This window comes from Lactuca saligna, chromosome 8 (assembly GCF_052625555.1).
Source record: "Lactuca saligna cultivar CGN05327 chromosome 8, ASM5262555v1, whole genome shotgun sequence".
Taxonomy (NCBI): domain Eukaryota; kingdom Viridiplantae; phylum Streptophyta; class Magnoliopsida; order Asterales; family Asteraceae; genus Lactuca; species Lactuca saligna.
Window position 1 is genome coordinate 205089582 of NC_136424.1, and position 12875 is coordinate 205102456.

Below are 12875 nucleotides of genomic sequence, written 5' to 3' on the forward strand. Positions count from 1 at the left end.
AACCCATGTGTTTTACATATGAAAAACCCTTGGTTTGTGGGAAACCTATATTTCATCTAAAACATGGACTTTTTCCATTATAGTTAATGTACTTTATTGATGGTCCCAGTGTTATATAAATTGTTACTGCAGACTTTTAAACTCATAATGATCATTAATAACTCTAATGATAACCCTTTGACAATGACATGATAAACATGAAGATTGACACACTTAAATTAGAGATTAAATAAGTAGAAGTTCCAAAAACTCAACTAGAAACTTCAGTGAAGCATAATCTTAACATTGGTAATTTCACCTACGAAACTCATTTAAATTTAATTAAGATTTCATAAGAGTCTATTACTTCATCATTAGTTGACATTAAGCTCCAAACCTAATATAAACACACTAGAAGCTCAAAAACTAAAGAGGCACAATTAGAAGCACAATTATGAAATGGTTCGCGATAAATGTGAGAAAACAACAACAACAACAACATAAAACTTGGAACAGTGGGAGGTTGTTTGTTTGCATTTCACAAATCACAAATACCCTGTTCCTATATATGTGGTCAACATTTTATATATTTCTTTAGAGGCTTAAGCATCGGTGATTCTCTTTGTAATATGCTACGAACCGTTGACATTAAATGCATACTATTGGATCAAAAGCTATTTAAATAAAATTTGAAACTGTAGAGCAGTTAAGAAACTGTAGTTTTTATATAATAATTGTATCGGATGCGATTTTCTTTTTTCCAATAGACGACAAGGTTTCTTCAAGTGGATTATTTCTTTTTTACTATTTTGGTTTTTTAATAACTTTTTTCATGTCGACAAAATGATTAATATCACGAATTAGACAACAAGTTAATGTATTTTAATGAATAGTTATATCCATGATCAGTAGCTTATGAATATGTATTCAAACAAGGTGAAATCATGTGCAAAAAAACAATAAAAAATGTGAAGTAATCGCCCAAATTACTTGTTGCCCACGTGTTTTTGTAAGAAAACAATTGTTGTTTTTAATTGGTATGATCACAATAAGCTCAAAATATATACAAATAAGCTTAATATAAAATAATGAAAGTCAATTTGATGAACCATTGCTTAAGTATTTTAAATCGTTATGATATCATAACAACTGGTAAATATCTTTTGTTTTGATGTAAAGAAACTAAATTGTAGTTTGTTTTGTTTTGTTTTTTGAAATGTACACTTTCATCTATATACCACATTGAGACTTGAATGTTCCACCTCAAGATAGAAGACAACGTCTATACCGGTGGACCAATTAGAGGCCATTTGATAAATTTAAACTGTAGTTAATCGGAAAATACGATCGGAATTTGGATGAGTTTTTTTAGTCAAACATTTGAGCAAAGTCTAAAACGATCAATAAAAGTTGTTAATGGTTTTGATCATTCAAAACAACATATTATTTATCAATGATTACAACAAAATATCAAATAAATGAAGCAACATATGCAAAATGATCAAGGAAACAACATGAATGTCGATATATAACAAATGCCTCAGCTTTATAAAAACGCCATGCAAAACAGCACAACACCTCCAACCAAACCAACCCCCACATCCACAGTCCTTCCTCCTCCATTATTCGCCGGAGATGTTCCATCTCCATCTTCCGCACCACTCGGCGCTTTAGCAGGCTTCCCGGCCACCGGTGGTGAAGAAGAAGGACCACTCTCACTCTCAGGCGCCGGAGCTTCGCTGAACTCCGATGGTATCAAAACTTGGTCAACAGAGTAAACAGCAAACGGAAACTGCTGTCTCAATGCATTAGTAATCTGAGTATCAACAACTCCGGAGGACACATTGACTTGGTTTGAATTAGCCCTACCACTAAAGTTCAAACCCAAACTCCCCTTGCTTCCACCAGCCTGCGTCGGAACAGGGTTACTGACGGTGACAAGATCTTCTAAGCTGTAATACTTTGGGAGGACATGGTACAGTACAAGCTTCACTTTCTTGTCTTCACTGAGGCCGTTCAAGGTGCCGGAAGGGAGGTTTTGGAAGGCGTTATCGGTGGGTGCGAGAAGGGTCATGCCCTGGTTGGAGTTGTTGAGCTGGTTAGGGAGTTGGGTGAGGACCTGGGTTTGGTTGAGGAGGCGGAGGAAGGCGGAGTATTGGCCTCCTTGGACGAGGATTGCCGTGAGGTTAATTGGTCCGGCGGGGCCTGGAGCAGGAGCAGATGGTGTTTGAGAAAGAGTTGACGGGAGGAGGAACAAGAGGTGGGTAAGTGACAAGAGAATGAGAGGAGCAGCCATGACTATGGTGGTGGTGGTGGTGGTGGTGGCGGTGGCTGTGGCGATGCGGGTAGAGGAGGAGATATATGAGGGTAGGGGTAGTGAGAATGTGTTGGAATGGGTTGGCTTTTATGATAGGAACAGAACAAGAAGAATATGTGAACTGTGAAGGTGTTGTTAGGCTGTCATGTATTATGGCTTCAAGATAATGGAGACTATATTTCTATTTTCTTTCTTTCAACTTGCACCATGTGAATTTAGGCATAAATCGTTTAAAATAATATTCAGCTTTAATATATGTTAGTCAATTACAACTGTAAATATTTTATAATAGTATTATTTAACGGATATATATATATATATATATATATATATATATATATATATATATATATATATATATATATATATATATATATTAGGTTCATTTGAAACAGCCTAATTTTGTGAGAACGTAAGACGTATTTTTTTATTTTAATTTTTTAGTTAATTCAAGTTCCGAAAATAATATTTAAAAAAAGAATTTTTTGATTTTTCCATTTATTTTGCATTTTAAAATTATTTTTACAATATGTACAGTGTAATATTCTATTTAGAATATTTCATGTATTTTTCAAAAAAAAAAATAGAATTTTTTTTTTTTTTTTTAGTTAATTCAAGTTCCGAAAATAATACTTAAAAAAAGAATTTTTAGATTTTTCCATTTATTTTGCATTTTAAAATTATTTTTTAGAATATGTCAGTGTAATATTCTATTTAGAATATTTCACGTATTTTTTAAAAAAAACAGGATTTTTTTTATTTTTTTTATTTTTTTTAGTTAATTCAAGTTCCGAAAATAATATTTAAAAAAATAATTTTTTGATTTTTCCATTTATTTTGCATTTTAAAACTATTTTTAGATTTGATCTCACGGTTTTACAAAATTATTTTTAGATTTGGTCTCAAATTAACCTGAATATATATATATATATATATATATATATATATATATATATATATATATATATATATATATATATATATATATATATAGTTAGGTACATATGAGACGGATCTAGTTTGTGAGACAGTGAAACGTAATCATAGTCACTCATTTAGTAGATCAAAAAATATTTAAAAAAAAATAATTGAAAATTTTTGAAAAAAAAAATTCAAATATTATTTTTTAGAATTTATATTTTCCAAAATAAAAAAAATAATAAAACTAAAATAAAATAAAATAATTTTTTTTTACATATTCTAGTAGAATATTATAATATATTCTATATATTTGACAAATCTAGTAGAATATTCTAGTATTCTAAAAATCACATTAGAATACTTACGGTGTAATATTCTATTATAATATTTTACAATTTTTTTCAAAAAACCGATAATTTTTTTTATTTTTTTTAGGTAATTAAAGTTCCGAAAATAATAACTAAAAAAAGAATTTTTGGATTTTTTTTTTGTATTTTAAAATTATTTTTAAACTTGGTCTCACGGTTTCATAAAATTAGCATGGTCTTAAATGAACGTGTGTGTATGTATATATATATATATATATATATATATATATATATATATATATATATATATATATATATATATATATATATATATATTGGGTTAGGTTATTGTGTTCTAACTATCATTTTGTGCCTGTAGGATTGATTCTGTACTGATCATTTTAGTTATTTAAGAAAGTAATTCTAGACATTCATTTTGTAAATTAAAAAAATATTTTTAAAATGCAAAATAATTAAAAAATTTCGAATTGTTTTTAAAAATATTATTTTCATCATTTTTATCAATATATATATATATATATATATATATATATATATATATATATATATATATATATATATAATAAAAAAATTATAGTTTTATTGAAATATTTGTGAAATATTCTAGTAAAATATTAGAATATTGTACTAGAACATTTTTCATATCTGACAAATCTAGTAATATACTAAAATATTCTAACATTCTAAAAATCACATTAAAATATTTAAAGTGTAATGTTCTATTAGAATATTTTATGTACTTAAAAAAACAATAATTTTTATTTATCTTTTAAATTTTAAAATAATAATTAAAAAAAGAATTTTTGGATTTTTCATTTTATTTGACATTTTAAAATTATTTTTAGATTGTGTCTCACGATCTCACAAAATTAATATGACCTTAAATGAACCTAAATGTAACATTTCAAAATCAAGGACCAAAAATTTCATTTTTATTTAATAATTATAAAACATTTGTCTGAAAACATCATAGTGCTACTCATATCAAACCAGTGTATCCATAATCAAAATATGTCATAACACAATAATGTTAGAGCACAAAATCCCAAGAATCCATAGTGCGGAAAAATCATGTGTGATGCGCTGCAGTCAAGCCGACTCATTTCCCTTTGAAGAGTAAGTACCTGAAACCAAAAGTAAAAACCGCAAGCACAAAGCTTAGTGAGTTCCCCCATCATACCACATAGCATACAATAACATACTGCCTAGCATATCTGGGTGTTGCCTTACCCCTTCGGTCTCTTTTAACTGGTAACCTGTATAGCATACCTGGGTGCTGGCCTACCCCCCTTCGGTCTCTTTCAATCGGTAGCTGCCTAACATATTTGGGTGTTGGCTTACCCCTTCGGTCTCTTTTAATCGGTATACGGGGACTATTTCACCCCTACCACTACCACGTAACATCCTAGCATATACATACAATTCTCCTACTACCTAGCATATATGGGTGTTGGCTTACCCCTTCGATCTCTTTCAACTAGTAACCTGCCCAGTATATCTGGGTGTCGGCCTACCCCTTCGGTCTCTTTCAACCGGTAACCTGCCTAGCATATCTAGGTGTCATCCTACTCATTTGGTCTCTTTCAATTGGTAATCGGGGACTATCCTACCCCTCCTACCACTATCACATATTATCATAGCATACTAGCACATAAAGCATAACAGATATTGGCATACCAGATAATTATCACAAAGACAATCATCTCAACTATAATCAGCTACTAGTGGGCCGACGTTGGTGCCTTCGACCCACTTCCACTGGAAGGTAACTTGCCTCAAATGATGTGAAGTAACTGAACTATCATCAGCTCTGAAATCTACCTCACTCAAACTCCTACACAAGCATTTCCGTTTAATTACCGTTTCACGCTCATACCCTTTTAAGGGTCAACATTGGTCAAAGTCAACATCTGGTTGAATCAACTCGTCGAGTTAGTCCATCAACTCGCCGAGTTCCATAATCAGAGAACCCCGAACTCGCGATCCAATTCGTCGCGTTACCCTCTAACTCATCGAGTTCTTCCTTATGACAGGATCGGGACTTTTCGCTTCAAGTCGTCGAGTCTTTCCTTGGACTCGTAAAGTCCTCCAATCTTCAAAACCCCAAAAACTTGGCCAACTCACAGAATCATCTTCTAGACTCACTTAGTTTGCTCAGTAACCAGAAAAGGTTGGGGCCAGATCCAACTTGTCGAGTTGCATGAACAACTCGTCGAGTTCCCCTTAGTCTATATCCATTAAGTCACTTTTTTGTTAAGCTCAATGCTTCCAAGCCATAGATCTGGTCCCCTAGGGTCGATATATCACATAAAGTTGCTAACCTTATGTCCATGCATGGGTTATTTAGCTCAAAAGACCCTAAAAGGTGGTTCACAAGTTGGATGGGACTCCCATGGCCATAAAGTTGTCACCTTTATGCCATGGATTCTCTCAAAGGCTCTAGATATGAAGGTTCTTTCCATAGGGGAAATCCAAATCCCAAAGACCACCACTATTGAGCCAAAACATGGAGAAAAAACCCTAAAACTAGATCTAAACACTCAATAAGCTAGGTAAGAGATTTATACCTCAGGTGAACCAAAAATGATGCTCTACTTCTGGATCTACTCTTCTCCTTCACTTCCTTGCTCCTTCCTCAAGTCTCTTCTTCTTCAAAACCTCAATAACGCACCAAGAACACACAAGAATGGCTCAAAAACACTCAAAGGTGGATTAGGGTTTCGTGGCTAGGTTTTGGGGTGACAGAGGTTGAAATGAGGCTAACCCTTGGGAGTTTAAGGTGCTTAAATAGGATGCAAAACCCTAAAATTAGGGTTTCATTCTGGAACCCCTACTCGTCGAATCGAGACTCTCAACTTGTCGAGTAGGATTCAAATCCTACATCCCAAATTTCTATTCCTACTTGATGAGTTTGGGGCATCTAACTCATCGAGTTCCTGAACAAAATAAATAAATCTTATTTAAAATACATACTAGGAACCTAGCGTTACAAATCTCCCCCACATATGTTAGACTTCGCCCTCGAAGTCTGCTGCATATGGGAATAGCTCTGGGTAGTGCTCCCTCATTTCATCCTCCGGCTCCTAAGTCCATTATGATCCCTTGTGGTATTGTCATTTCACCTTTACTAACTCTACCCTCTTGTTCCTCAGATCCTTCATCTTGCTGTCGAGGATGGCTAATGGTCGATCAATGTAGTTTAGGTTGTCCTCCACCTAACTATCCTCTAGGGGCACCACCCACAGAGTAATCTACCAAGCACTTCCAACGTTGGGAGACGTGAAAGGGGTTGTGGGTCTGACTAAGCACAGTTGGCAGATCCAGCCTATACACCACCTCGCCTAGCCGAGCTATAACCCTGAAATGCCCGATATACCTAGGGCCCAACTTGCCCCACTTTCTAAAGCGATGACACCTTTCCAAGGTGACACCTTCAGAAGGACCATATCCCTGATCTGCAATTCCAGGTCCGATCGGGGTCTGTCGACGTAACTCTTTTGTTGACTCTGGACCATCTGGAGTCTACTCCAGACCTGCTAGATCCTCTCCATCATCTATAGTACCACTTCGGTACTCCCTATGACCCTCTCCAACCTTACCCCAACATATCGGGGTTCTGCACTTCCTCCCATAGAGCATCTCTAAGGGAGGTCGGTCGATACTGGCATAGTACCTATTATTATAGCAAAACTCTGCCAAGGGAAGGTAGGTATCCCAGCTACCACCAAAGTCTAAGATACATGCCCGCAACATATCCTCCAAAGTCTGGATGGTCCGCTCACTCTACCATCCGTCTGCGGGTGAAAAGTCATGCTAAAGTGCAGACGAGTACCCAACTCATCATGAAATTTCTTCCAGAATCTGGAAGTAAATTGCACATCTCGGTCAGAAAATCACGGAAACTGGCACTCCGTGTCAAGCTACTACCTCTCTGATGTAGATGTCGGCTAACTTCTCGGCCGAATTGCTCTCCTAGATCGAAATAAAATAGGCACTCTTCGTCAACCGATCCACGATGACCCACATAGAATCCATTCCCCATGCGGTCCTAGGAAGTTTTGTGATGAAATCCATATTAATATCCTCTTATTTCCATATAGGGATATCCAACGGATGTGTCTTTCCATGATGCCACTGGTGCTCAGCCTTAACCTTCCCGTAGGTCAAGCACCACTCCACGTACCAAGATATGTCCCGCTTCATGCAAGGCCATTGATAATCAGGGTGAAGATCTCTATACATCTTCGTTGCCCCGGGATTGATGGAAAATCTGGACTTGTGGGCCTCTTCCATTAGTACCTGGCGTACTCTGCCCCAGTAAGGAACCCAGACCCTCAGATGCAGGGTCAGCAGCCCATGGTCTTCATAGTCAAATGAGGCCACCTGGACTCCCGGATCCACTCCAAAAGTGGATTCACTACTGTCATCGTCAAGAAGATGTCTCTGATCGGGGCTGCCTTGCGGCTAAGTGCATCAGCTACAACGTTGACCTTCCCCCGGTTATAAAGGATCTCACAGTCGTAATCCTTCAACACATCTAACCACTGACGCTACCTCATGTTCAGATTCGGTTGGTCCATGAGGTACCTCAAGCTCGTGTGGTCCGTGTAAATGGTACAACGAACCCCATAGAGGTAATGCCGCCAAATCTTGAAGTCAAAAACAACTGCCCCCAACTCTATATCGTGCATCAGGTACTTCACCTTGTGAGGCTTCATCTGCCTCGAGGCGTAGGCAATGACGTGCCCCCTCTGCATCAACAATGCGGCCAATCCCGAAATGGATGCATCATAGTACACTACAAAGTCCTCAATTCCCTCTAGCACGGATAAGATCGACGCCTCACACAATCTCTGTCTCAAGGTGTCAAATGTTGCTTGCTGCTTAGGCCCCCAACAAATTACAACAACCTTCTTCGTCATTCGGGTCAGTGGTACCGCTATCTTGGAGAAATCTTGTATGAATCTCCGATAATAGCTTGCTAACCCGAGGAAACTCCGAATCTCGGATGGAGACTTCGGAACCTCCCATCTCATCACGGCCTCCACCTTGGTCGGGTCGACCAAAATATCATTCTAGTTGACAAGGTGTCCCAAGAACTGCACCTCACGCAACCAGAACTCACACTTGGAGAGATTAGCATACAAGCTCTCCATCCTTAGGGTACCCAACACCTCTCGCAAGTGCTCCTCGTGCTTCTCCTGCGTCTTGGAGTAAACAAATATGTCATCAACAAAAACTATCACAGACTGATCCAGCATCGGTCTGTAGATGCGGTTCATGAGATCCATGAACACGACAGGAGCATTGGTGAGCCCAAAGGGCATCACCACGAACTCGTAATGATCATAACGAGTCTGGAAGGTAGTCTTCTGTACATCCTTGTCTCTGACCCTCATCTGATGGTAGACTGAACGCAAATCGATCTTAGAAAACCAAGATGCGCCTTGTAGCTGGTCGAAGAGGTCATCAATCCTCGGGTGTAGGTAACAGTTCTTCACCGTTACCTTATTCAACTCCCGATAGTCTGTACACATTCGGTGAGATCCGTCCTTCTTCTTCACAAATAGAATCGCGGCTCCCCAGGGTGAACTACTCGGTCTAATAACTCCCTTGTCTAACTGCTCCTGCAGTTGTGTAGACAAAACCTGTATCTCGGGAAGAGCCAACCGATATGGGGCTTTAGCTATCAGAGCCGCGCCTAGAGTCGGGTCAATCCTAAACTCCACCTATCTCTCTGGAGGTGACCCAGGAAAATCCTCCGAGAATACATCCAGATACTCCCGCACTAGTGGTACATCATCGACAGTCGCCTTAACCTTCTCCTGGGTATCCATATCATAGGCGACATAACTTGCTCTTCCTTGCTAGAGGTAGCATCTAGCCATCGTTGCTGAACACATTGTTGGCCCATGTTGCGGCCTCTCGCCCTAAATCACTAACTCTCCCCCACTTGGGGTCCTAACAAGTACCAGTTGTTGTGCACAGTTGATCACCGCCAATAAGGGCTCAACCAATCCATGCCTATGATAACCTTGTTCCCCCTCAAAGGGATAGGAACCAATTCCACGAGATACTACTCGTCATAATTCCTCAAGACACAATCTATATAAACCTCTGACTCCTAGACGGAACGGTCGTCATCAATCTCGACCTCTAAAGGGAATTCAACATGCCCGAAGACTCAACAAACCTCTTCCTGAGTGCAAGAGATACAAATGATCGGGTAGCTCCCAATTCAAATAACACCTGAACTGGGATACCGTTCACATGGACCGATCCTGTCACCAAATTCGGTGCGGCACACGACTCCACGTCGGTCAATTGGAAGGCTCAACTCCTCACCACTGGAGCATCTATCTTGCCGTATCGGTTGTAACACCTGTTCCAGGTATTACTTGAGTTATTAAGTTTTAGAGTTTTGTTGCAAGGACTTAGCGAGTTGGGGGTTCAACTCGTCAACTAGAGGCTTTAGTTATGGAGGGAAGCGGGATCGGGACCTAATCGACGAGTCATAAGGCCTGACTCGGCGAATAGGAGCTGTTAAGAGAAACCCTAATTTTTAAGGGTTTGCACCCTATTTAAAGAACATAACCTGCCCTTGTGACCTCCCTTAGCACCTTACTACCCATAGAACTATGTTTCCGGCCGTAAACCCTCCTTGAGTGAGAAAAAGAGCTTGTTTGAGCAAACTTGGTGTGTTGGAGAAGAAAGTCGGAAGAAGGAACAAGAAAGGAAGCAGTAGATCCGGTATCTACTCTGCATTGGCCATCATTTCAAGTTAAAAAGTCGTCACCTTGAGCTGTAGGTTCTTAGATCTCTTATCTTCCAAGAAAGTGACCATCTTTGGGGCAAAATCAAAGAAAACTTCGATCTGGACCTATCACTAGGATATGGTTCTAGTTCTGGACCCCTTTAGGTCCTTAATGACGTAAAGTTGCTTGCTTTATGTACTCTAGTCACTCCCCATGCACAAAAACCTTGAAAGAAGCCAAGTTTTGAAGATATAGCCATGGGACCCTCCACTCCCCATGTACTCTAGTCACTCAAGGCTATAGCTCTGCTGACCCTCTGGTCAGTGTGTCTCAGTGGGACCCTCCAATCCCAACTCTCTGTGGGCTCTCTAGCCTTAACTCTATGGACCCACTGGTCCTATCTCTGGAAACTCTTAATCATGCATATCACATATCACTATCACACACATAAATAGCATACAAATACACTGGCACATAAGTCAGCAATATACTAGCACATAACTCTGTTACCACTCTAAATAAGTATAGTGAGAAGACTCACCTCAGATGTCTCGGTAAATCTCCGACTCGGTGGAAATATGGTCTAGCCTCCGCCTAATCACATAAAGTAAAATATCCTCATAAATATAACTCTCGAGACTAGACTCAACCCTCTCTTGACACAAAGACCTCATTTTTAACCAAACCCTCAAAGTCAACAAAGTCAACGGTCAGACTTTGACCCGACTCGCCGAGTGCACTTGGGTCACTCGGCGAGTCTGCGCGTGTCCACTATCCCTCTAGTCCCACATGACACATCGAGTCTTTCCCCTGCTTGACGGGTTACACCTGGCATGAATCGCAGGGCCACCCCGACTCAAATCGCCGAGTCCCATTATGAACTCGATGAGTTTTGCCTTGAACTCCAGTCCTCTAATTCCTTCTGACTCACTGAATCATTCCCCAACTCGGCAAGTACTCACTGAGTGAACTATGGGGAAACCCTAACCCTACTCGTCGAGTCTACTCTTGGTACTCGGTAAGTTCATGCCATGCTCGAGCTCAAATGAGCTCCTGAGGTCAGATTCGTTCCTCAAACTCATAGATCTGGCCTCCTAAAGCAATAAAAACACTTAAAGTTTGGATCTTGATACCCATGCAAAGACCCAATGGCTCTTTTTGAAGAAATGGCCTCAATATGCCACCCTAAGCTCATATAACCCAATGACACCCCATAAAGATTAAGGGGCTTAGATCTCTGGACCTCTTTGGATCCAGATCCGCAACCTCAACACAAGAAGGGACCAATTACACTAACAATCATACTTTAAATTGGCTAGAAACCCTAACTGTAACATCCCGGAATAGCAAGAGTAGAGTTGAAGGACTAAAAGTGTACGTTTTGGAGGGCAACTCGGCGAGTCCATGGATGGAATCGGCGAGTAGGGTCGCGACTTTGGTCGCGTGTCAAGTGGCCTACTCGGCGAGTCCAAAGATGGACTCGGCGAGTAGGTGCTGAGTGGAGAAAACCCTAATTCTCAGGGTTGATCCCTATATAAAGAACATTATATCCTCTCCCCAGCCTCTTTGATCCCCCTTGAAGTCCAGAAACCCTAGAAAGCGTGATTGTGGAAGATTGGAGTGCATTTGGAGCTTGGAGAGGTGTTTGTTGAAGAAATCTTGAAGGGGAAGAGGCTTGGATCAAAGGGCTTTGCTTGGATTCGAGTTTTATTGCAGTTGGGGCATTCTTTTGAGGTAATATCTCGTTCTTGGGCTGTGTTCTTCTAGATTCTTCATTTTTGGGTTGTGTGGGAAACTTAGATTTGTGGCATCTTGAGTTTGGAGGATAGATCTGAGGTGGAGAAGGTCTTAAGAGCATTAAAGTCCCTGTTCTTGTGTTGTTGATGGAGCTATCTTGTCCCAAACCCCAAACCCTAGAGTAAAAAGGCCTAGTCTCTTTGGATTCACGTAAAGTTTGCCACTTTACGTGATGGATGGGTTGTAGGAGGCTAGATCTATTTTTTGGATCAATTGCATGGCCTGGAATGCTTCTGTATAGATTCAGACCGGTGATACTCGGCGAGTTACAAGGGTGGACTCGACGAGTTGCTTGAAGATGAGCTGGAACTCGACGAGTTGGATGAACAACTCGGCGAGTAGGTTGAAGATAGCCTTAGACTCGGCGAGTCTGTTCTTGGACTCGGAGATTCTTGTCGAAGAGTCCCAATATTTTCTGGTTGAGTCGAGAATCGGTGAGTCAAGGGATGACTCGGTGAGTTGGGTGCGAGTGGACTCAGAGTTGTTGGACTCGGCGAGTCTCGGGGTGACTCGGCGAGTCAGGTCGCAGATTGAGGGAAGTTCTGAGCTTGGGGACTCGACGAGTCATCGGGTTGACTCGGCGAGTAGAGTCAGTCAGGTGTTGACTTTGACCCTGTCCAAGGGTTGACCAGTTGTCTTCTAGGGGTATTTTGGTAAATAAGGGTATATATTGAGTTGAGTGTTTTGGTGTTCAGTGGAGGAGTTCGTGTCGGAGTTCGGAGCAGTGGGATCTTATCCTTTCAGCCGACAGTTTCGAGGTGAGTTATCCTCACTATA

At 39.8% G+C, this 12875-nt stretch overlaps 1 protein-coding gene across 1 annotated transcript; it reads right to left on the reverse strand.

Moving 5' to 3' along the window:
* Positions 1-1383: 1383 nt before the first annotated feature.
* Positions 1384-2443, reverse strand: LOC145012285 (fasciclin-like arabinogalactan protein 9). Its single transcript, XM_078971080.1, has one exon. It carries the CDS (start codon positions 2273-2275, stop codon positions 1526-1528), a length of 750 nt encoding a protein of 249 aa, XP_078827206.1. The 5' UTR covers positions 2276-2443; the 3' UTR covers positions 1384-1525.
* Between the last annotated feature and the right edge of the window lie 10432 nt (positions 2444-12875).